The sequence below is a fragment of the Callithrix jacchus genome, chromosome 1, assembly GCF_049354715.1.
Source record: "Callithrix jacchus isolate 240 chromosome 1, calJac240_pri, whole genome shotgun sequence".
NCBI lineage: Eukaryota > Metazoa > Chordata > Mammalia > Primates > Cebidae > Callithrix > Callithrix jacchus.
The window spans coordinates 148,355,366-148,380,138 of NC_133502.1; the positions used below are offsets into that span (position 1 = coordinate 148,355,366).

Genomic DNA, 24,773 nt, shown 5'->3' on the forward strand with positions numbered 1-24,773 from the left:
TTTGGGGGAAAGGATCTATCAATTTTTTTTTTTTATCACATTCTCCAAAGGGGAACCATGACTCACACACAAAAAGACAAAAACCACTGGACTAAATGATCTCTGACATCCCTCCCAGCTCTAACATTCTGTAAATCAAAGGTCCTACAGCACACAACATTTTCTTATTCCCTTGAGAGGGAATTAAAGATCAAATATTTCTATGCCTGTTATTCAGCGACAATGAAGAGATAGAATCTGACAAACCCCTAGACACCGTGCAACACCAGCTGAAAAGGTTAGAGCTAAATCTTTTTTGTCTCACGAGGTAGTATTTTCCTCTCACTGGAAATGATCCAACAGAAGTGGAATTATCATCTCTCCAGGATAGTATATAAGGAATTTTTTAAATCATGAGGAGATGCCTATAATTGCAACACTTTGGGAGGCCAAGGCAAGAGGATCGCTGGAGCCCAGGAGTTTCAGACCAACCCAGGAATTAAGACATAGTGAGACCCTATCTCTACAAAAAAATTTAAAAACTAGACAGCAGGCCGGGCGTGGTGGCTCAAGCCTGTAATCCCAGCACTTTGGGAGGCCGAGGCAGGTGGATCACGAGGTCAGCAGATCGGGACCATCCTGGTCAACATGGTGAAACCCCGTCTCTACTAAAAATACAAAAAATTAGCTGGGCACAGTGGTGCGTGCCTGTAATCCCAGCTACTCGGGAAGCTGAGGCAGGAGAATTGCCTGAACCCAGGAGGCGGAGGTTGCGGTGAGCCGAGATTGCGCCATTGCACTCCAGCCTGGGGAACAAGAGCGAAACTCCGTCTCAAAAAAAAAAAAAAAAAACTAGACAGCAGTGGTGGCTTTTGCCTGTAGCCCCAGTTACTAGGGAGGTGAGACGATCACTTGAGCCAGGGAGGTTGAGGCTGTAGTGAGCTATGATCACACTGTTGCACTCCAACCTGGAAGACAGAGAGAGACCCTGTCTCAGAAGAAAACAAACAAAAATTATGTGAGGAGCTGGTTTCTTTCTTTTTTTTTTTGAGATGGAGTTTCGCTCTTGTTACCCAGGCTGGAGTGCAATGATGCATCTCGGCTCACCACAACCTCTGCCTCCTGGATTCAGGCAATTCTCCTGCCTCAGCCTCCGAGCAGCTGGGATCACAGGCACGCGCCACCATGCCCAGCTAATTTTTTGTATTTTTAGTAGAGACGGGGTTTCACCATGTTGACCAGGATGGTCTCGATCTCTTGACCTCGTGATCCACCCGCCTCGGCCTCCCAAAGTTCTGGGACTACAGGCTTGAGCCACCGCGCCCGGCCAAGGAGCTGGTTTCCGAGATCTCTTCTGAGTCTCTCCTCATGCATGTTTGTCCCTCTGCCTGAAATAACGTCTCAGTTTACACCTCTGTCATTCTTCATCTGTAGCCTTTTTTCTCCCCCTGGGTTTAATTAGTGACTGCCTCCACATCCTCCATAGCTGTGTGTGGTTACCTCTCCTTTAGCACTCATCACATCTAGAACTCACTGTTGGCAGGAGTGTAGGGTCTGATTCCCCAACTCGATTGTCAGTTTCTTGAGAACAGGAACTGTGTGTTACATACCTCCACATCTCCAGTGCCTGAGAATGTTTGGTATATAGTCAGCATTCAATAGACAAATGTTAGTAAATGCCCCTACAGTGGCATTTTTTATGTAAGCCGTTGAACACTGTAGGCCTTAGTTTTCCCATCTGTCAAATGGAAGGGTTGGACCAAATACTCTCTTAGGTCTCTTTCAGTTCTTATACTGTGACTCTCTGTAAGTGTACAACTTTAATTTGTTTGCCTTACTCAAGGCAGCATACACAGTATGTACCACTTATCCTCACAACACTCTGACACTTGTATATATGTGTTCATTTGGTTTTCCAACTCCCCAAATATTGGCCATGAGCAAATTATCATTTGACAGGTTTATGACAGTCTGTGTTCTGATTCTAAAAAGAAAGACTAGAGCAAAGGGACACACCGCTGTCTGTACTTAAACATGAAATCATGATTCTGAAAATTCTGTAGACTCAAACTGTTTACAAGTCTTATCCCTGCCAGATTCAGAGAGTATTGGGAAGAGCCACTGCAGGAAAATACCCTGTTTCTTGCTTAGAAGATATAAGGAAGCTTAGCCAAATAGTTGATGTTAATTTGTCTCTAAGAACCAAAAATATACTCATAAGAAATGGAAGCCCCATTGAATAATGTGGATTTTAGATATTATAAATATAGATAAATATTAAAAAGTAGACATGGCAGCTGACCTTAATCTCATTTCATAGATGCAGAGAAGGGCACACAAAAATTAGCCTGCCTGAAGTCACACAGCTAGTAAGGAAGAGAGATGGTTCATCAATCAGTCTCAAGGCCAAGCTACCTACCATTACTTGGTTCAAGGAAATCCTCTCACCAGCCAAGCCCATGCTAGAAGCTGTCCCCAGATGCTGGCAACCATCTGATTGAATAACCATCTAGCTCATTCAATTATGCTACTGTTGATTCCATTCGTTGTTAAGAGAGTGGTGCCAAGCTACCATTATCAATTCTATAATGTAATTCAATAACACTTCCTATTACTCTCAAAACTAACAGAACAGAGCACACCAGCATTCTCCTAAATCCTTGAGAAAGTTACAAATATTGATTGATCCCTAGCCTATATCAGGACTATGACCTAGAATGGCAGCATTAAGTCAAAGCCAGGTTAAATCAGTACAACAGGACACACTAACAAGGTTTCTCTTTTCTGTGGAAGCATTTTAATCACATCTCTTAGATCTCACTATGTCTTGTATTCATGGCAGTGGAAACCTGAATATTCATGAGATGGGAAAGAGCCTGCCTATTTCTGCAGTGTCTGATAGAATTAATTTCTTCATGTCAAAAGTGAGCAAATACAACTCTCTTGTAGTTCACAGTACTTAAAGCCACATAGTGGGATAAAAAAAATATCAACTTCCATAACTCCAGCTGTGCAGGGTCAGAGTTGAGCGCCATATTGCACAAACAGATACATCCACTCCTGAGATGCTGAAGCCATGGTACATTCAAGTCATTAAAGTTACTGCCTTGATCAGCTCTCTGTACATCAAGCCATCTTTTGATCACTCAACTTTTTTTTTTTTTGAGACAGAGTTTCGCTCTTGTTACCCAGGCTGGAGTGCAATGACACGATCTTGGCTCACCACACCCTCCGCCTCCTGGGTTCAGGCAATCCTCCTGCCTCAGCCTCCTGAGTAGCTGGGATTACAGGCACACACCACCATGCCTGGCTAATTTTTTGTATTTTTAGTAGAGATGGGGTTTCACCATGTTGACCAGGATGGTCTAGATCTCTTGACCTTGTGATCCACCCACCTCGGCCTCCCAAAGTGCTGGGATTACAAGCGTGAGCCACTGCACCCGGCAATCACTCAACTTCTTTTTAGCCCTTTCCTTGCTAAATTTTCCTCCAGGCTCGTAATTTGTAAAAATTGCTATCTGTGGGTGTTAGATTTAGTTTGGGGGGTCTTTGGGGGAATATCTCCACCCCACAATGGCCCTCCAGCCATGTGAAGTAGCATTGTGTCCTGTAAATTTTTTCTTCCCTGGGGAGACAGCCCTAGTCCCATCAGCTCATAGTCTAGAGACCCCTCTTCATCCTGTGGAGCACAGGACCTGAAACAGATGTTGTCAAAAGATTTGATCTCCAGTTGACTTTCTCACTTTTTTATCTGTGAGCATCTGAAGAGCTGCAAAAATTGCTCTAAAAAAGACAGTCCAAACCGACTAAATTGGCAGCCCATTAGAAGCTATTGTCTAGCCAATTACTCTTCACATAGTAGGAAAAAAGGAGAGAGAAAGGCAGGACTATTTTATCCACTAATATTCTGCCATGTTAATAAATTTCCTGCTGAAGTGTTGCTTGCTGTGTCATATAACTTTTTTAAATTTTTCACATCAACTAGAATAATATTGGTTCTTTTTCTGATATTTTTTTCTAAACTTTACAAGTAAAATAGATCTTTTATAACATAGCCCACCTTAAAGAGTAAAGATCTAGGCCGGGCGCGGTGGCTCAAGCCTGTAATCCCAGCACTTTGGGAGGCCGAGGCGGGTGGATCACGAGGTCAAGAGATCGAGACCATCCTGGTCAACATGGTGAAACCTTGTCTCTACTAAAAATACAAAAAATTAGCTGGGCATGGTGTTGCATGCCTGTAATCCCAGCTACTCAGGAGGCTGAGGCAGGAGAATTGCTTGAACCCAGGAGGCGGAGGTTGCGGTGAGCCGAGATCATGCCATTGCACTCCAGCCTGGGTAACAAGAGCGAAAGTCTGCCTCAAAAAAAAAGAGTAAAGATCTTTGACATTTCATAGCAACTTAAGAAAAAACGTTTAAATTCCAGGACAATTATTGAATCTAAGAGTTAAGGACTAAACATTGAAAGCTAGTTTAGCTGAGTGTGGTGACTCACACCTATAATCCCAGCCCTTTGAGAGGCTGAGGTGGGAGGATCACTTGAGGCCAGGAGTTGACAAGCCTGGGCAACTTTGGGAGACCTTGTCTCTACAAATTTTTTTTTTTTTTAATTAGCTGGGCTTGGTAACGTGTGCCTATGGTCCTAGCTACTTAGGAAGCCAAGGTAGGAAATCGCTTGAGCCTGAAACTTCAAAGTTACAGTGAGCAATGATGGCACCACTGCATTCTAGCCTAGGTGACAGAGTGACACCCTGTCTCTAAAAATTAAAAAGAAAGCTCATTTTTAAATGTTGCTAATGGTTAGTTTGAAGTGGCATCTCCAGCTTCTTCATATGACCCAATTAATTTATTAAATAATGGAAGAAGATTAGGTGAAAATTTTAAAAACAATTCTGTCATTGGGATGAATTTTACCAGGAGATAAAGCAGCTGAATTCTATCTTGGCTCTGCTGTATTTTACCATGTAGCCTTGGGTAAGTCATTTACTCTCTGCCTGTTATCTACCAAATGAGGGTGTCACCCTCAATAAACTGACGTTTCTTCAAACTCTTAAACTATGAGCAATGGTTTTGTACCTTTTTTCCCAGAGAGACACATACATGTGGGGTCACGTTCAACTCTCAGGAGCTAAATTGTATGTGTTGTTGTTGTTGCTGCTGCTGCTGCTGCTGCTGCTTTAAGGCAGCAATCTAGATAAAATAGGATACAGGTGATGCATAATTTCCAGTTGTAATCTCACCCCCTTTTTTTTTCCCCAATGATCACTGCTATTACATCAAGAACCACTGCTCTGAAGAACTTCACAGTCGTGGGCCATGTGCCACCTGGAAGATGGTTTTTAATGCAAAATGCATCAATTAAAAAATTAATTATGTTTATAAGACCAGGGGCTAATTATACATTCAGATGCTTACATTCTGTCTCCCAATTCTCCTTACTTAGTTCTACCAAAGAAAAGAAATACCCCTCCAAGGAAATCTCCAGAAGCCAAAGCCCTCCAGGGAAATCTCCAGAAGCCAAAGCCCTCTTGCTTTCTGGACATCCTGATCCCTTTAAAAGGCTGGATCCCCTATTTGTCAAGTGGCTGCCTTTGTTGAAAAGGCCCAGAAAGGTCTGCAGTGATAAGGTTTGCTCCAGGGCTGGCTACAGAGAGGCTTCTTGGAACTGAACAAGAGAGCTGTTTGGTTTCCTAAAAAGAAAGAGGAGACTGCTCAAATAACAAAGTCTAATTTATCACCTCAGAGTCCCCCTTAATGGCAGCGAGATCCATATAGGTGCCAACCCAGACAACCACCCACATGTGTCTAAACAGCCAATATCATTCTCTTAAAACAGCCCTGCTCATCGGTGCTAATAAAAAGTACAGCACTTCCTCTGCCTTCCTGGAGCAAGGCTTTTAAATCTATTAGCAGCACTTCAGCTACCCAGATGCTTCCACCTTCTGAAAAGCAGCCTTGTCCCAGAGAGATCACACTGAAATGGCACCTACTCACATTCATATGAATCTCAGGCTCTGAGATGACAGGCTGTCCAGCTGGCCTATAGACCGCAGTGCAGGACGCTCAGTCGTCAGCAGGTGGCAAAGATGTCACAAAACCAGCGTCGAATAAAAATATTAGAGCTGTACAGGAGTTAGCACGACCCATCTGGCCATGCTCTAGGTAACGGGACTCAGTGGAAAACTATTAGATAAGCAAGCTTGGACCCCAGATCACGGGCTACTCCATACAGGAAGAAAGATCTTCAGAAGGGGAATTTAACAAGTTGACAAGGTTTTAAGTGAAAGTGTAACCCAGATATCTGTCAGCTGGGGCTTTCCTGTCCCTTGAGATCTAAATGAGCTTTGCTTCAAATGCCGTAGTCTATGGCAGTCTGGTTCTTTGCAGTTCTTTGACTGCTTGGAGGCTTAGGGCCTCTGCCTTGTCTCATGCTTCCGTGTCTGATACCTTAGCCCTGCAACTTGTCAGGTTGCCTATAAAGAAGGCATGCTCATTTGTGAGCAAGGTGGACCTTACAAAAAGTTGGTGTCATTGTGGAGAATCACATTTCATATTGTACATTTCATTCCATCTAGTGGTATAGTGAACAGTCCATATTAGACTTTCCTGTGCTCTTAAGCCTGGCTACTCAAGGTATGGCCAGAAGACTAACACCTGGGTGTCTGTTAGAAATGCAGAAACTTGAGTCCTCCCCAGATTTCGTAAGTCAGAATCCATAATTACCAAGACACCAGGTGATTCAGCCCAGTAAAGTATGAGGAGCACAGATCTAAAGTCCTTTTCAGCTGGGTGCAGTGGCTCACACCTCTAATCCCACCCCTTTGGGAGCCCAAACCTGGGGGATGGCTTGAAGCCAGGAGTTCAAAACCAGCCTGGGCCACAAAGCGAAACCCCCACCCCCCACCCCCACCCCACCCAATCTCTACAAAAAATTTAAATATTATTCAGGTAGGCTGAGGCGGGAGGATCACTTGAGTCCAGGAGTTCAAAGCTGCAGTGAGCTAAGAAGGTGCCACTGCACGTTGTACTCCAGCCTGAGTAAAAGATCCTGTTTTTAAAGTCTTTAAAAAGAGAAATGAATAAATACAAAATACAACATTTCTTCCATTATAAATTAGGTCTTTGTTTTCCTAGCTGTCCCCTTCTAGGTAGAATATTCCTCAGGGGAAGACCTGAAATCTGTGGTCGTCATTTCTGTTTCCTCAGTACCCTGCAGAGAGATACTCAGAAATTAAGTATTTTTCCTCCTGTCTTTCCCTTGGAAATCCCTACAAATTAACAGCAGTGGTCAAACAAATCCTGGCCCTAACTCAGCCCCTTGTCCTGAATCAGGGGCCTAGGCTACCTTTCTGAGCTACCTCAGACCCACCTGCCTCATCCTGCTACTCATCTTTAGATAGGCCCCTCCTGCCCAACCCTTATCTGTTCTTTTGCTACCCAAGGGTTCCAGCTTTGCCACCAGCTACTTGAGTGTGACTTTTTGAAAATCACCCTACCTTCTGGGCCTCATCTGTAAAATGAGTGGATTTGACTTATTAGCTAGAGCTCTCAGCGGCAGCATTGCAACTCACAGGTGTGTTTTAATCACTTGCAAGGTGCTTTGCAAGTGACTTTTTATATGATCATTAAGGTTTGCCAGTGGGCTTTTTCAAATGAATAGAGCAGATTCAAGGTTATCCCTACGACTGTCATTCTCAGTAGCATTCTGGTGTGCTTTCTGAAACAGGAGAAAATGAATGGAGTTACAGGTAGCTCCAAGGATCACACACAAGCTTGGGACATATACAGCCTTGGAAATGTGTTATGTTTCCTACAGAAAAGTCACCTGGTTATCTGTCATATGTTTCAACAGCACAAAGACTGATCTACAAACTTTTCAGCTCCATCATCTTTTGGGTTATCAGGTGGTTTTTATTTTATCTGGAGAAAAGACTGCTCTTGAAAAATGTGAATTTCCAAATAGTTCCTGTGATGTAGTAGCTCCTTTGAAAATTTAAATCTCACGCAGAGACACTTGAGCAGGTGATGCTCTTTAAATTTTTTTTCTCTTCCTCTTTGGCTTTGCTTGCAGAAAGCGAGAGGAAGAAAACAAACGAAAAGAGGCAGAACAGCAAAAAGGAAGGCGGAGCCCAGATTCCTGCAGACCCCAGGCCCTTCCCTGTCTGACGAGCACCCAGGATGCGCCCAGCAGGCAGAGCCGGGCCCCCAGCAAGCGGTCTCCTGCTGGCAATGTGAGCCGGGGGCCTGAGCCAAGAGATAGCAGAGGGTCCCCAGGAGGGTCTCTGGGCAGAGCCCTTCAGAAGGAGCAACATGTTTCCTCAGATTTGCAGGGAATAAACTCCAGAAGGCCAAACGGTAGGTGTATTTATTGCCTTTGTCACCTGCTGCCAGCCCATGGACTGTGGGCTCGACCGCTGTATTTAGACCAAGTACATTTAAAGTAATTGTCATATTAGCACTTAGGACCACCACTTTATGATTTGTTTTCTACTTGTTTCCTCTTGTTCTCTTTTTTTTCTTCCTTCCTACAGGTCACTTTAGCAGTTTTTAGGATTCCATCTTGATTGATTTATTACTTTTTGTTTTCTTTTCTTTTTTAAAGTGAAATGTGTAAACCTCGCTTCCATTTGTCTTGTCCACTTTTAAGTATTATGGCTTAGGTATCGGATGGTGTTATAAATTTTGTTTCAATCATGAAATACAATTTATAAAATTCACAAAGAAAAGGACATTTTCCACACCCGTATTTCTGCTCTTCTCGTTTCTTCTTCCTGATGCTCTAAGATTTTTGTATTATTTCCTTTCTGTCGGAAGAGCTTTCTATGGCCAATCTTTAAGGGTATGTCTGCTAGCAAAAAATTCTTTCAGTTTTCCTTTGTATGAGAATGTTTTTATTTCATTCCTGAAGAATCATGAGCCAGATGTAGAATTCATGGTTGGCACTTCCTTCCATTTAGCACTTGAAAAATACTGTGCCATTTCCTTCTGGCTTCCATGGTTGCAGATGAGAAATCCACTGTCATTCAAACTGGTATTTCTCACTAACGGTCCTAGGTAATATGTCATTTTTCTCTGGCTGCTTTCAATATTTTAATATTTATCTTTAGCTTTCAGAAGTTTAATATGATGTGTCTTGGCATGGGTTTTTGCAGTTTATCCTATTTTGAGTTTACTTGTGTGCCAGGAATCCCCACCCCCAAGACTACCCCAGGTTAGGTGATGTTGGAGGATTTACTAGGGAGACTCAGCATATAGTTGTACTCCCAGTTTGGGTTTATTATAACAAAGGGACACAAAGCAAACTGAGCAGAGAAAAGGTGTATGGAGCAAAGTCCAGAGAAATTAGGCATGAGCTTCCAACAGCCCTCTTCCAGTGGAGTCACACACAACGCATTTGATTCCTTCTGCAATAAATTGTAACAACCAGTCAGACAACCTTTTATTGACAAAGAAAGCTCATGTGAATCTAGGACTCGAGGATTTTTATCTGGAGTCAGTCACATAGCTACTCTCTACGTAGCATATGCCAAAATTCCAGACTCCCAGAAGGAAAGGTGTGCAGCATAAACTCTGTTGTTTGACAAAGCAGTTTAAACACACTAAGCTACCCTTAAAAGCTAGAGAATGGTGGGAGCTTTCCCTAGATCTAAGTGCAAATGCCAACACAATGAAAAAGACAAATAGTGTCTTAGTATTTTTATGAAAATAGCCCTGATCTTATGCACTCTGTCAAAAGGGGGTTCTGGAACTTCATGATTATGGAATTCAGGGCTTGGACAGTTCAGTCTGTTTCTCTGAACCTTAACTTCCTGAGCTAAAAAGTGAGGGTATACTTTCTACACTGCAAGGTAGCTATGGATAGCAATAGTTCATGTAGAGTACTTGTTATAGCCCATAACTCATTGTAGGTCTTCAGTAACTATTATTATTAAGCCATACATTAACCAAGGACAATTACAGAAAAGTATACATGAAATGACTACAGGCCAGGTGTGGTGACTCACGCCTTGTAATCCCAACACTTTGGGAGGCCAAGGCAGGAGGATCACTTGAGGCCAGGAGTTCAAGACCAGCCTGGCCAACATAGCGAAACCCCGTCTCTACTAGAAATACAAAAATTAGCCAGGCATGGTGGTGCATGCAACTGAGGAGGCTGAAGCAGAAGAATCGCTTGAACCTGAGAGGCAGAAGTTGCAGTCACTGCAGTCCAGTCTGGGCGACAGTGAAACTGTGTCTCAAAAAAAAAAAAAAAAAAAATATATATATATATACACACACACACACACACACACACACAAAATGACTGTAAACATTTCTGGAATATAATTCCATAATCTGTTTTACAGTATAATCCTTAAAGATTACTTACCCTTGCTGGGCGCGGTGGCTCACGCCTATAATCCCAGCACTTTGGGAGGCCGAGGCGGGTGGATCACAAGGTCAAGAAATCAAGACCATCGTGGTCAGCAAGGTGAAACCCTGTCTCTACTAAAAATACAAAAATTAGTTGGGCATGGTGGTGTGCGCCTGTAGTCCCAGCTACTCGGGAGGCTGAGACAGGAGAATTGCTTGAACCCAGGAGGCGGAGGTTGTAGTGAGCCGAGATGGCGCCATTGCACTCCATCTGGGTAACAACAGCAAAACTTTGTCTCAAAAAAAAAAAAAAAAAAAAAGATTACATACCCTTGATGCTTTGCTACATATTCATTCATTTATTCATCCAACCAGCTTTAATTAAGGTCTCATGATGTGACAGCCATGTTGAACTTCCTTGAGTTCTTTCTTAGCCTGGAGCCTTTGCAGATGCCATTGCCTCTACCTTATTTTTTAGATATCAGGGATGGTGTTCCTTCTTCTGTTCAACCATTATCACCCCAGTAAAGGAGGCTACAGTTTCCTGCTATCTGCTCCCATACTTCTATGCTTCCCTCTTATAAAGATCATCACTTTTTACTGTTATTACTGATTTACTTGTTATTTTTTCCACTAAACTGCAAGATCTGTAAGAGCAGGGTTGCTTCTGTTATCTACTGCTGTATAACAAACCACACAAAAACAAAGTGACTTAGAACAGTGACAATTTATTTTTTATGATTGTTTTGGTTGGGAAGTTTCTTTACAGGCTTCATCTGGTCTCATGTGTCTACATTCAGGTGGACAGTGAGTTGAATTGCATGTCTAAGATATACTAACTTGAATGTCTAACAATTGATGCTAGCTATCAGATGGGATTCCTTGACTCTGTTTTACATGGTTTTCATCCTCTGGCAGACTAGACTGGCTTCCTTACATCATGATCTCAGGATGGCATTCTCAGAAAGCAAAGATAAAAGCCACAAGACCTCTTGAGAAATAGACTTAAGAATTTGCACAGATTGTATTGATCAAAGCAAGTTATAAGACCATCCCAGGCCAAATGATGCGGAGAAAGAGTCCACCATTGTGCGTACTAAGATGGGAAGAATTTGGGGCTATTAAACAATCTGTCGTAGTTCCTATGTGGTCACAGACTATTCACATTCCTCCCACAGGCAAGATCTTCTTACCTCTTGATATGGATTGGCTCTATGTCCCCACCCATATCTCTTGTTGAATTGCAATTCCCAGTGTCTGGGGAGGGACCTGGTGGGAGGTGATTGGATCATGGGGCGGATTTCCCCCATGCTGTTCTCATGATAGTGAGTTCTCACAAGATCTGATGGTTTAAACGTGAGTGGCACTTCCCCCCTATCTCACGCTGTCTCCTGTCACCATGTGAAGAAGGTGCTTGCTTTCCATTTGCCTTCTGCTACAATTGTAGGTTTCCTGAGGCCTCCCAGTCATGCTTCCTGTTAAGCCTGTGGAACTATGAGTCGATTAAACCTCTTTTCTTTATAAATTACTCAGTTTCTGGTAGTTCTTTATAGCAGTGTGAGAATTTACTAATACATCTCTATCTCAGTGCCCCTAAAATCTCGTCCTGATTATCGCATCACACTTGATGTCTGGGATTTTAAGACATGAACCAGATGTGGTTCAGGTTCACCAGGTGGGTCTGTTTTCTGATTCAGAGACCATTCAGCCAAAAGATACATTATCAACCCCCCACACCCAACAAACAAGTGTTGAGACAGGAACAGAATAATGGCAGGAGACAAAACGAAGTGGAATAAGAGGTGCATAGCAGCCACTAGTCCATAGCAATTCTGAAAGCCAGCTGGTCACATTTTACCGGGGCCCTTATTCTGAGGTAAATATTCCTTGATTAGGGTCTCATTTTATTCCTGGTGGCTTCCTATTCCATTGTTCTCCATGGCTTTGGCTCTGCTACCTGAATGTTTGTTTGGCTCTGCTCTCTGAGAATTCCTTCCTTTTCCTAAGAAATGCCCGTGTTTGCAGCTGAGTAGCTTTCGCAGCCTATTTCCTGACTATAGGATATTGGGGCCCCGGAGGCTTCTTTTTGTTTTGAACTATGTCACCAGTTTGTGGTACTCTCAATGACATGATTATCTCAAAAGCTTCATGGTTTCTTGTGAATCTGACTGGATTCATTCCATGTTTCAAAAGCCACATCCATTATTTTTCTTTTTCTTTCTTTTTTTTTTTTTTTTTTTGAGACAAGGTCTTGCTCTGTTGCTAGGCACCAGGTTTGGAGTGCAGTGGCGTAATCTCAGCTCACTGCAACTTCCGCCTCCTGGATTTAAGGCAATTCTGCCTCAGCCTCCCGAGTAGCTGATATAGGCCCATGCCACCATGCCCAGCTAATTTTTGTGTTTTTAGTAGAGACAGGATTTCACTATGTTGGCCAGGATGGTCTTGATCTCTTGACTCTGTGATCCACCCGCCTCAGCCTTCAGAAGTGCTGGGATTACAGGCATAAGCCACCGTGCCTGGCCCACATCCACTATTTTCAAACAAACTTTTCTCTATGTTGAGTGGCTCAGACTTCTGTGGGAAAATGCCCTTGCCATTCTTAGAAACTGTTTTGTCAAGCTGAGGGGGCCTATTATATTATGTACCACCTTAAATACTTTTGAGTCTTAATAAAGGATTATACAAACATACTTTTTTTGTTTGTTTTTGAGACAGGGTCTTGCTCCGTCACCTAGGCTGGAGTGCAATGGTGCATTCATGGCTCACTGCAGCCTCCTTCTCCCAGGCTCAAGTGAGCTTCCCACCTCAGCCTCCTGGGTAGCTGGGACTACAGGCGTGTTCTACCATGCCCGACTACTTTTTTTGCATATCCTTTTCATAGAGATGAGGTTTCATCATGTTGCCCATGCTGGTCTCAAAATCTTTGGCTCAAGTAATCCACCATCCTTGGCCTCCCAAAGTGCTGGGATTATAAGCGTTAGCCACTGTGCCTAGCCTGACTTGATCTTTATGCTGAGGCCGTATCTTACTATGAGACTCTTTTGCTGGCTGGAAAGAATAAAAATGTTAAACAGTTTTATTTTCTAACCCAGCACATCCTAGGATCTTTACATTATCTCTAAAGTTTGATTGTACACTGAGCAGTTTTTTTCTTCATTTTATTTGATTTTCTCCCCATACTTTGTCATATATATATATATTTTGAGATGGAGTGTCGCTCGTTACCCAGGCTGGAGTGCAATGGCGCAATCTCGGCTCACCGCAACCTCTGCCTCCTGGGTTCAGGCAATTCTCCTGCCTCAGCCTCCTGAGTAGCTGGGATTACAGGCATGCAGCACCGTGCCCAGCTAATTTTCTGTATTTTTAGTAGAGACGGGGTTTCACCATGTTGACCAGGATGGTCTCAATCTCTTGACCTCATGATCCACCCGCCTCGGCCTCCCAAAGTGCTGGGATTACAGGCTTGAGCCACCGTGCCCGGCCTTTTGTTTTTAAAGAGCAGTTGATATTTTGTTCTGCATTCCATCTGGAAACCTCCTGAGCTGTTTCTACAGCTTCATTAGGTATATTTTCTATCTTCTAAGTTACTGCAGGTAACAATTTTGCCAGTTAATTCTGCCACTGATTAACAAGGTTCACTTCTCTCTAGATTCCAACAGCAGTTTCTTCCCTGCTCTTCCAGCCTTCACCAGCAGTCTCTTCATTGCCTTCCCAGCTTCTGCTCGCCAACCAGTTCAAAGTCAATACCATGGATTTTCTATTACAAGACAGCACCTCTCTTTTATAGATGTAAATATAAGTGGCTTAAACAACAGAAGTTTATTTCTCACAGTCCCATGGGCTAGCTGGGCAGTTCCTCTACTTGATTACCTGGGCTTACTCATGAGTTGATAGGATTTGCACAAGATGTACCAAGATGGCCTCCTTCATATATCTGGCAATTGGTGGTGGCTCTTGGCCATCTCCATTCTCTTCTTTATGGCCTTTTGTTCTCCAGTTACACTATCTTCCTTATATATATTGTTCTCAGGGCAGTACTCTTGACAGAGAAGGCAGAAACTGCATGTTACCCTGTTTATCCATTCACCTACTGAAGAAACATCTTGGCTGCTTCCATGTTTTGGCTATTATGAATAACGCTAATATAACATCTGTGTGCAACTTGTATGGACGTAAGTTTTCAACTCATTTGAGTAAATATAAAGGAATATGATTGCTGGATCTTAGGTAAGAATATGTTTAGTTTTATAAGAAACTGCCAAACTGTCTTCCAAAGTGGATGTACCATTTTGCATTCCTACCAGCAATGAACAAAAGTTCCTATTGCTCCACCTCCCCACCAGCATTTGGTTTTGTCACTGTTTTAGATTTTTGCAATTCTAATAGGTGTGTAGTGGTATCTTGTAGTTTTAGCTTTTTTGGGGGGGCATATATGTGAAACATTATAGTGGCTCTAAGAGTCAGAGCTATACAAAAAGGTGTAGGTAGAGAAGGGTCACTGCCTCTTCATCCCTACTATCCAGCTCCCATTTCTCCCTTCTTTCCACCTCTTTCCCACTCAACCCCCCACCCCCCCGCAGGTAACCAATATCTTTGGTTTTTGCTTTATGTTTTCTGTATTTCTTTTGCACAAATGAGCAGATACTCGTATATTTTCTTATATCCCTCCCCCTCTTTTTTTTGAGAAGTCTCACTCAGCCAATTTTTGTATTTTTAGTAGAGACGGGATTTCACCATGTTGGTCAGGCTGGTCTCAAACTCCTGACCTCATCATCCACCCATCTCGGCCTCCCAAAGTGCTGGGATTACAAGCATGAGCCACCGTGCCCGGCAGTATCCCTTTCTTTCTTACATGAAGAGTAGCATGGTTTAGATAACTCTTTTGCACTTAAGAATAGTTATTCTATTTTATCGAGACATAGTCTGACTCTGTTTCTCAGGCTGGAGTGCAGTGGCAGAAACAGCTCACTGCACCCTCAACCTCCCAAGCTCAAGCAACCTTCGTCGCAGCCTTTTGAGTAAGTGGGACTACAGGTGTGCACTACCACATCTGGCATTTTTTCTTTCCCCAAGAAATGGGGTCTCATTATGTTGTCCAGGCTTGTCTCAAGCAATCCTCTTGCCTCAGCTTCCCAAGGTGCTGGGCCACTGCACCCAGCCAGAATAGTTATTTTAAAGTCTGTTTCTGAAAATACATTGTCTAGATAATCTGTGCCTGTTTTATTAATCGTGTGTGTGTGTGTGTGTATGTGTGTGTATGTGATGGAGTCTTGCTCTGTCACCCAGGCCGGAGTGCAGTGGCACAATCTCAGCTTGCTGCAGCTTCCACCTCCCAGGTTCAAGCGATTCTCCTACCTCAGCCTCTGAGTAGCTGGGACTACAGGCATGCACCACCATGCCCAGCTAAATTTGGTATTGTTAGTAAAGACGGTTACATGAAGTCAGGCTGGTCTCGAACTGCTGACCTCATGATCCACTCGCCTTAAGCCTCCCAAAGTGCTGGGATTAGACATGAACTACCACGCCCGGCACATTTTTCATTTTAGATGTTATGTCATTTTTTCAACTCTATCCTTTTCTCATATTTTAAACTTTAGTGTGTTTAATCAGTCTGTGTGTGCTAAAGTTTTGGGAGATCTGATCTTGCTATTGGGTTAATAGTTGCTTGTGGTAGATTGTTTCCTCATGCATTTGTGATTTGGGATCGTGAAGTCGTTTTCAGAGGACCCCTTTGTGGAACCTGAGTTAGGGGTATGTCACACTAAAGCAATATTGTGTTTGCTTCTATGAGGCATCCTGGGATATCTCTATCCTAAGTCCAGTTTTTATATTAATGTCTCCTATGGATTGAGAAATGAATACCAAGCCCACGTGAGGATGACGACTTTGGTTTTAAATTCTTATGGGAGACTCTTTACCCCATCCAGAACTTAGACTGAAACAAGATTCCTTGTCATCTCCAAGTGCTGGAGAGTAGATTTTAAAATCTGGATTATCATTTCCAAAAGGTATATCCCTTTAAAAGTGTGGCTTCGTGTAGAGTTTTTGTTCCAGTTAACTTTCTTCCTGCAAGGCCTTATGTTCTGTTCTGATGCAGATGTTAAAACACAGCCGGACATTTAATGAGACCATCTGTTGCCCACTCTACCACTGTTACCTGCCTAGACAGTCACTGCCTCAGCTCACACACTTCACTGCTTTGATTTTCTCTTTTCTTTGTTTTTGGCCTCCAGAGTTCCTTTATTTTCTTAAAGGTATGACGGTGCTTTTCAAAGGATGGCCATTATACTTTCGTTAAGGTGAGAAGGTCTTCAGGTCATCTAACCTACCATATTGCTGGAAATGAAAGTTAAACAGTTTTTTTCCTAGTCGTAACTGCTACTATTATGGTGATGATATAGGCTAAGTCTGAATATTTTATGTGAACATATTAGCAAAATTATTCTATGCAAGTTTTTTACACAATATTTTTTGTTTCCCCAAGAAACAGCCAGAGAACATTCTAAAGGCCAATCTGCCTGTGTCCACCTCAGACCCAGTGAAGGCAATGATGGAAACAGGCATCCAGGAGTTCCCTCTGTTGAGAAGTCCAGAGGTGAGACAGCTGGCGATCAGCGGTGTAAAAAGGGGAAAGGCTTCTTGAAGCAGCCCTCCTGTATCAGGGTGGCTGGGCCTGATGAGAAAGAAGACTCCAGGCGGGCAGCTGCAAGCCTTCCACTACATGGTGGCCACTGGAAGCCCAGCAGGCGGCATGAGACAGAACCCAAGGCCAAATGTGCCCCCCAGAAAAGGCGCACTCAGGAGCTCAAAGGAGGAAGGTGCTCCCCGGCTGGTTCTAGCCGGCCTGGCAGTGCCCGGGGGGAGGTGGTCCATGCTGGGCAGAATCCTCCCCACCATCGTACACCAAGAAACAAAGTGACACAAGCCAAGCTCGCAGGAGGGCTCTATTCAGATCTGCCACAGAGCACAGAGGAGTTGAGGTCAGGAGCCCAGAGGCTGGGGACATCCACCCTGTCTGAGGACTTTCAGGAATCTAAGGAGACTGATCCAGCACCTGGTCCCCTCTCTGGGCAGAGTGTGAATATTGACCTTCTCCCTGTAGAACTCCGACTGCAGATAATTCAGAGAGAACGGAGGAGGAAAGAACTGTTTCGCAAAAAGAACAAGGCAGCAGCAGTTATCCAGCGCGCCTGGCGAAGGTAAGAAAATGGGATGCTGCTGCGTCTTTGGTTCTTTGGTTGTTGGTATTCTCAACATGGCATCTGTGGTCTTTGTTTTCCCATGAGTTTCATGTTGTGGCAGGGTAAGGCCAATTTTATGGAGCCTACCCATGAAATTCACACAGGATCCTAGTAATTTACATTGTGTTAACCATTTGGAAGATGTTTTTACCTAGAAAGATGGGAAAGTGCTCAGGACAGCATGGCGTAAAGGAAAAAGCCTTGGGTTTATAACCATGATATGTGAGGTTCAGGTAAGCTCTAACAGATTATGTGACTTTGCGCAAATCACATGGCCTCCCTGACCCTCTGCTGCTTCATCTGTAAAACAGGATTTAATAATAGTTGCACATGTCCTGTTTATACAACAGGTTGCTGGAATGAGACGATGCACGCTCCATTAAATTCTAAATTACTACACGTAGGAGCTATTTTATGTTTATTCTTATGTCTTTACTACCAGGACCTAGTCATACTCCAGACACCTAAACCAGGGTCTGGCTGTGATGGATTGAGTGACTAAACTTTATTGCATGAACCTGTCTGAGCATCTGCCTAGCTCAAAATATGGCGTAGGGACTGGGAGTTGGGAGTGAAGGCTGTCCTAAACCCTGAAACAGTGTCCCAAAATAGTAGAGACAAATGCCTCCAGGGGGTGATTATGGAAGGACTAAATAAGTCTTGCTACAAATGTTAATGTCTCATAATATCTTTCATCCTGAAAGCCTCACTAGAGCCTAAATCTAAATTAGGGCTTACAGTGATGAGTGTCCAGAGAGGAGCTGGACCCATTGCCAATAGGTAGGAGTTGGCTGAGCGTGGTGGCTTACACCTGTAACTCCAGCACTTTGGGAAGCCGAGGTAGGAGAATCACTTGAACCCAGGAGTATGAGACCATCCTGGGACACATGGCAAAACCCTGTCTCTATGAAAAATACAAAAATTACCCAGGCATGATGGTATGTGCCTGTAGTCCTAGCTATTTGTGAGGCTGAGGCAGGAGGATCGCTTGAGCCTGGGAGATCGAGGTCACAGTAAGCCATCATCATGCCACAGCATTCCAGCCTAAGCAACAGAGTGAGACCCTGTCTCAAGAAAAGAGATAGGTGGAAGTTACGTTGCCACCATCACTGGGGAGAGGATGACCAATGGGGAAACAAGGTAAGCAAATGATGCATGCACAGGTGTGCCAGATATGGAGGGTCCTGTCAGGAGAAAAAGGAAAACATTCTCTCCTTAACACTGGCAGGGAGAGAACAAGATAGATTCCTGGGGGTCCAGAGAGGGACCTCTGAGTATCATACCAGAGACTTCCTAATCCAGAGCTGCGTGATCTGCTTTGTGCTTGCAGACTTTGCTATGTGTTCTTCCTCATGTCTGTTTCAGCCCTTGGCCATTGACAAAGTCCTCTCTTGCCTGATCCCATGTGATCTCCCAACCACACTCAGACGCTATCAGGACAGGGAGCAGGACCCCATTTTTCAGACAAGAGAGGAAAAACTGACTTGTCCTTGTGGTGCAGATCCAGCAATTGGACCTCTGGATGACTCAAATTATTAAGTTAGTTTTTGCTGTGGTCAAACTAATGGAGGTGGAGGTGGGCCCCATGCTCCTTGCCTGAGAATAGGATGGAGAAGTCTGCCTTGGTGGTGTCACACACACCAGGGTAACCAAGAGAAGGGTGATATTACTCCCATTGTTAACATACTAGTTAGTATGTATTGGACACTTGGGCCATACACTGTTCAAACTAGTTTTACCTGGATTAACTAATGTAATCATTACCAATAACCCTGCAAGGTAGGTACTGTTCTTATCCCCGTTCCACAGATGAGGAAACAAACACAGAGAGGTTCATTAACTCACTAACATTACAGAGCTGGCAAGCACCAGGGCTGGCTTTGAGCCAAGACAGTTGGCCTCTAAAGCCACAGGTGGAAATGGGTATTGCATCCCCTTGTTGGGGAGTTAATGCTGGGACATGCACTGGCTACCATCCAGAGGAACTTTTTAAGTATTTTGGCTGAAATCTAGGATCTAAACGACCCAGCAGGGATTACCACGCCAGACTCACAGCTGCTCGTATCTGAAATGTCTCCCTCTTTGACTGTCTGTTCTTTGCCTTCTTTGAAGAGTCAGAAGCTGACAGGTCCTGTCAGTAAGTGACCAGAGTAGCAAATGAGCCTTCAGTCATTCCCCCAAGAACAGGGGGCTTATAGTCGAACATACCCACCTGGGTAGGCAACTACGCAGGCCCGCTCTGGATGTGCCATTGTGCAATTCTGAGGCCCAAAGGACTTCTGGGATTGTTGCACATTGCAGAAAGCCAAGTCTGGTGACAGTAAAAATACTTTTATTGATTCTATTATATTTTAACTACATTTTCTATTGTAAATACAGGAGCCCAAGTGCTGTCCTGAAACAGTATACATGATAGCAAACCTAAGCAGTGAGGGCTGGGGCAGGGCGCAGAGCTGGACATGTAATTGCTCAGTGCAGGCTGTGGTTATGGGGAACAAGTAGAGGACGGAGAAAAGGAGCTGGAAAACAGGGAGGGAAGGAGTGGGCAGAGTGAACCTTGGGTCCTGAAAAAATGAAACTTGATCTTAAAATTGCCAATTTAATAACCAAGTAAGATGACTATTTTAAAGACTGAAACAGGATACTGGACAAGCTGAGCAGGAAAGCTGCTGCTGGGCCCACCAAGGGCTGACACGACTAACAGTTTCAGCCACTACCCGCGCTTCCCCACAAGTTCTGTGCCCACAAGAGCAGAAGGTACAGAAGACAGCATTTCAAACAGGAAAAACTGAATTATAGAGTGGTAGTGCATACTTTTCTCTAGACTTGGCTTTTTGGAAATGTGGTATGTATTCTAGTAGAGGATGCCATGTTATTACTCTCCAGGAGAAGAAAGAAGAGTCATGTAGGCTGACTGGAATCAGCCTTTGGGGAAGGAGGGAGGGGCTGCACCAATACTGCAAAGAGCTTTTAGCAGGAAAAAAAGATTACTTCCCATTTGGTGCAGCCCAAATGGGATCACTGTAAAATCAGACATGAAGCCTGTTGCTCTCTGCAGCTACCTATAGGCTCTCTGGGAATAAAGACAGATAGATAATTAACATTGCTGCAGCTTTCCTCTGGAGGCCTCAAAATAGTTGTTGTGCTAAGTTTGAAAGTGCATGTGGGATAGAAAGCATCAAATAAATAAACCCTAAATGTAAATATAGCCATCATCCCCATCCCTCACCCACTCCAAACCCACCTCCAACAGATGTATCTTAGTAAGAGGCAGCTTGTACTTTTACCACTCTAAAGCCCCCTTTCCTCACAAAATACACAGTGCTTCTACCACATTGCATTACTGACTTTCTGGCACAAATGCCCATAACTCTGCTGATGCCATTTCTGCTGCATAGAATGCCCTTCCCTGCCTGGTAAGCTCCTATTCATCTTTTAAAATCCAACACAAATATTAACCTTATGAAACCTTACCAAACCATCAGTCAGTCCTGTATGTTTGCACAACCAGCTCCTTGTTCTTGCTTAGTACTCTCATACCACACGTACTCTTCACACAGCAGCCTGTCCCACTAGTCTGTGAACTCCCTGAAGGCAAGCAATCATGATTGAATCCTAGTTCAGGAATTGTTTGATGGTGGAAAAAGAATTTCACATTCAGCATGCTGCCGCTGAAATTAGAAATGGGAGCTTGAATGGACCTACCAGGAATTCAGCAAATACTATTTCTCTAGCTTCTAAGAACCTTGAAGAAATTTGGTTTTCTCAGTACTGTGATCTTAAAGCCTCTCTTCTCCTCTGACCCCACCAGCTACCAGCTCAGGAAGCACCTGTCCCACCTTCAGCATATGAAGCAGCTTGGAGCTGGAGATATGGACAGATGGAGGCGAGAATGCACAGCGTTACTCCTCCAGGTTTGGAGGAAGGAACTGGAAGTAAAACTCCCCAAAACCACTGCAGTAAGCAAGGCCCCCAAGAGTCCATTAAAGGGCACCACAGGCACAAAGTCCACCAAGCACTCACTGCTTAAGCAAATCTACGGTAACTATCCTTCTGCCTACTTTGTAGTTGACAAGTACCCGCAGAGTGCCACAGCAGAAATCTGAAATGGAATTTAATTGCATTGGGCAAACTTCAAGATAAATCTATGCAGTTGGTGCAAAATTGTGTAAAAATTAATGGCCAAAACCGCAATTAATTTTGCGCCAACCTATTATTTTTCAAGCACCAAGAAAACGGCACCATTTTGTGCCTCCCTCCCAGCGATACTGGGTCAGAACTGGTTTTGTGAGGCATTCTAGCATCTCAGCCCAGAGTGCCCTCAAGCTTTTTCGAAACCTCTCCAGCTCCTGCTTGAGCCTCCCCCTTGCATTACCCATTTAGAACATTCAAGACTTAGCTAGACCCTGCCTGCATCACTTTGACTTCTATGCTAAGATATAGGGCTGCCCACTATGAGAATGCTCAACACCCATGCACTATAGTAAATATTTGTTCAGCAGATTAACTGCTGTAAATGGAAACATTTTCAGCTCTGCAAAGAGCCCATCCAAATAAACCCAGTAGAGTTCCAGAAGCCTTGCTGGCTCAAGAGAAAAAAAGATAAGGGCACCTTTAGAAAGATTTCCTACAGTCCAGGTAGCAAAATCTCAGGACTTTGCTCTGGGCCTACGGGGTTCCACACCATACCTAACTTATCTTGACAGACACCTCTAAGCTCAAGCCTTTACCATAATAAGGAATTCAGAAATTGGTGAAGCCAAAGCTATCCCTGGCCAAAGAAAAGTAACAGTCTTTGGTTCATTTCAGGTTGTTCTCAAGAAGGGAAAATACATCATCCCACAAGATCTATAAAAGCCCCTTCTGTGCTGCGTCTCAACTCAGGTAAGGCAGCCACTGCAAAGCAGATGGTGGGGGAGAATATGGAAGTATTTTCCTTTGTTTCATCACCAAAGGTAGAAAGAAGACATTAGAACAGAGATGGCCAGGGTTTTCCAATGGTTACCTGATTTCAGGTTTTATCCCCTTTTCAAGGGATTATTACTGTAGTCAACATTTATCTCCCTAAGAGGCAAATTATTTTCACAACTAAAAGCTATTATTAACTCCAATAGAAACAATAAATGGTAGCAATTATTGGTCACTTTTACACACTTTTCACTAAAGGAGGAGATAAATGAAAATACTGTCACTCTTCAAAGGAATACCTTGGGAATCCTTGCTTCATTTTGGTGACACATTATGATCCTCTATTTCCTACTCCAAGATGGAAAGAACACCATGAAGAGGTCACTGAGAGTATATACAGCCCAGGCTCAGCTATGCACACGTTCCCTCTTACAGGGGAAGCTCAGGGAACTTTCTTTTCAGCCACAAGACAAGAGTGTTTTGCTTAGGCCCCCTCATTCACGCCAGCATTAAATACGGGTGATAAGTTCATTGCTGTCAGCAGCTAATGCCAGGTCCAGTGTTTCTCATAGGTGGCTATGGCAACACGCTCCCCACCATCCTCCCTGATCCACACAGTCATCCGGGAGGAACAGAGTGCAGCTGGGAAGGTGAACAATGACTGTCAGCATGAACTTTAACATTCATTTAGTTTTTGATGAGGGGCAAAAACCTGGAGGTGGGGGACAGAGTAATTACTGCCAAATCTTTATTAAGAGTTGGACAACTCATGTAATACAGACAGGCTGATCAGGGAGTGGTAGGTGGGGTAGTTAGAAACTTTCAAAGGAATCAAGGCCTACAATTCGTTCAAAAACAAAAAAACCCTTTCGTTATAGCTGAGCAAATTGAAGAATCATTTCAAAAACAGAATTGTGAGATATCACTACCAGAGAAGCGGGATTTAGACAATCAAATACTAGCATAAATTAGATAATCAAATTGTTTCCCACTGTCTTAAGAGAAAAACAAATCCAAGACTACCAGAAATCTTTTAAAATGGTGTTTAGCAGCATAAAGTTTTTTAGTTAAGGGACTCACTCAGAAGGGACAGAGTAAATAAATTTAAATCAATACTTAATGGTTTCTTACGACTTCATATGAACAAGCAACTTATTTGTCTTACGCATATTTCTGACTGGTTTAAAATCAGACAGGGATAATCTTTTCCTAACCCCAAATCTGGAAAGAACACAAGATTTTGTTAGGCTCAAGCCCACCCACATTAAGCATTAACCAGTTAATAACTATTATTGCTCTCACCCTCCAACCTGGAGAGATACCCCCTGAGGTTCCTTTACCACTTAAAAAGGAAGAAACAGAAAGGAGGATATAGCAAAATGCCAGCCTTCTTGGGCTGTTTCTTCACATGTATTTGGGAGGCAGCAAAACAATCCCTGCTCACTCCAGTCTTCTACAACCACCCCTGCAAACCTCCCACCAAGAATCTCAGCAGAGCTTTTTATTGATACACACATGTACACACACACCTGGGCCTATCTCTTTAACAATAAAAGAACACCCTTTAAAATTCCATTCCAGTGAATGGAATAATTTTGATTAGTATTGGTACCCCTGTACAAATCCAGTTTCTTCTCATACACCTACAGAGGGGTACATAGGTGACAACTCAATTCAAGATAGTGAAGGCGGCCAAAAACAATAGTTCACATTAAAATAATTTTGTGCAAGTTAAAACTTGAGACATATGTTTGTTACATTAAAGGTTGAGTAGTTTAAAAAGTATTTGCTTATATGCTCCATAAAAAGAAGCAAAATTCAGCAATGTCTTCAGCAAGGTCTGTCAACTATATGGAGCCTCACTATCATTTGTCGAAGTATATCACCAATGTTTTCTGTGGCACCCTATGAATGTTAATTCAAAATCATAAATGGCCTCAAAAATCCATTTTATAAGTCTGATATTCCCATCAGCTTATCATTCATGAGGATCCAAGTATTTTCTAACAAACCTATTTTCTAGAACAGACTATTCAAAGTGTAATAGGAGAGTTAAAAGATGTGTTATGTGTTTATGTAATGTGTTACATGAGAGACAAAGAGAATATATTAGTTCTTTCAGGCAGACTGATGACCTAGGTGCCACTACTAGCTCCCCAGGTGCCTGCTCTCTCTTAATCAAGTCTCCCTTGAAGAGATATCCCATATCTTCAGACTGCAGAAAATACAAAGCTATTCTATTAAGTCATCCTGCCTCTACAGTAAACCTGCCTGTCATCCCAGGGATAGCCTA

At 43.3% G+C, this 24,773-nt stretch overlaps 1 protein-coding gene across 6 annotated transcripts in view; it reads left to right on the forward strand.

The window, feature by feature from the left end:
- Positions 1–24,773, forward strand: part of INVS (inversin) — a 196,847-nt gene that overhangs the window by 170,446 nt on the left and 1,628 nt on the right. For 3 of the 6 annotated variants that reach the window (XM_078373324.1, XM_078373320.1, XM_054258291.2), the window contains 5 exons: positions 8,050–8,333; positions 16,816–16,926; positions 17,434–17,530; positions 21,384–21,613; positions 22,382–22,456. In XM_078373324.1, the coding sequence (XP_078229450.1) occupies positions 8,050–8,333; positions 16,816–16,926; positions 17,434–17,530; positions 21,384–21,613; positions 22,382–22,456 (797 nt within the window). Of the gene's footprint in view, positions 1–8,049; positions 8,334–16,815; positions 17,531–21,383; positions 21,614–22,381; positions 22,457–24,773 lie in introns of all 6 variants that reach the window. The other 3 variants (XM_078373303.1, XM_078373306.1, XM_002806501.6) reach the window with 1 other exon arrangement.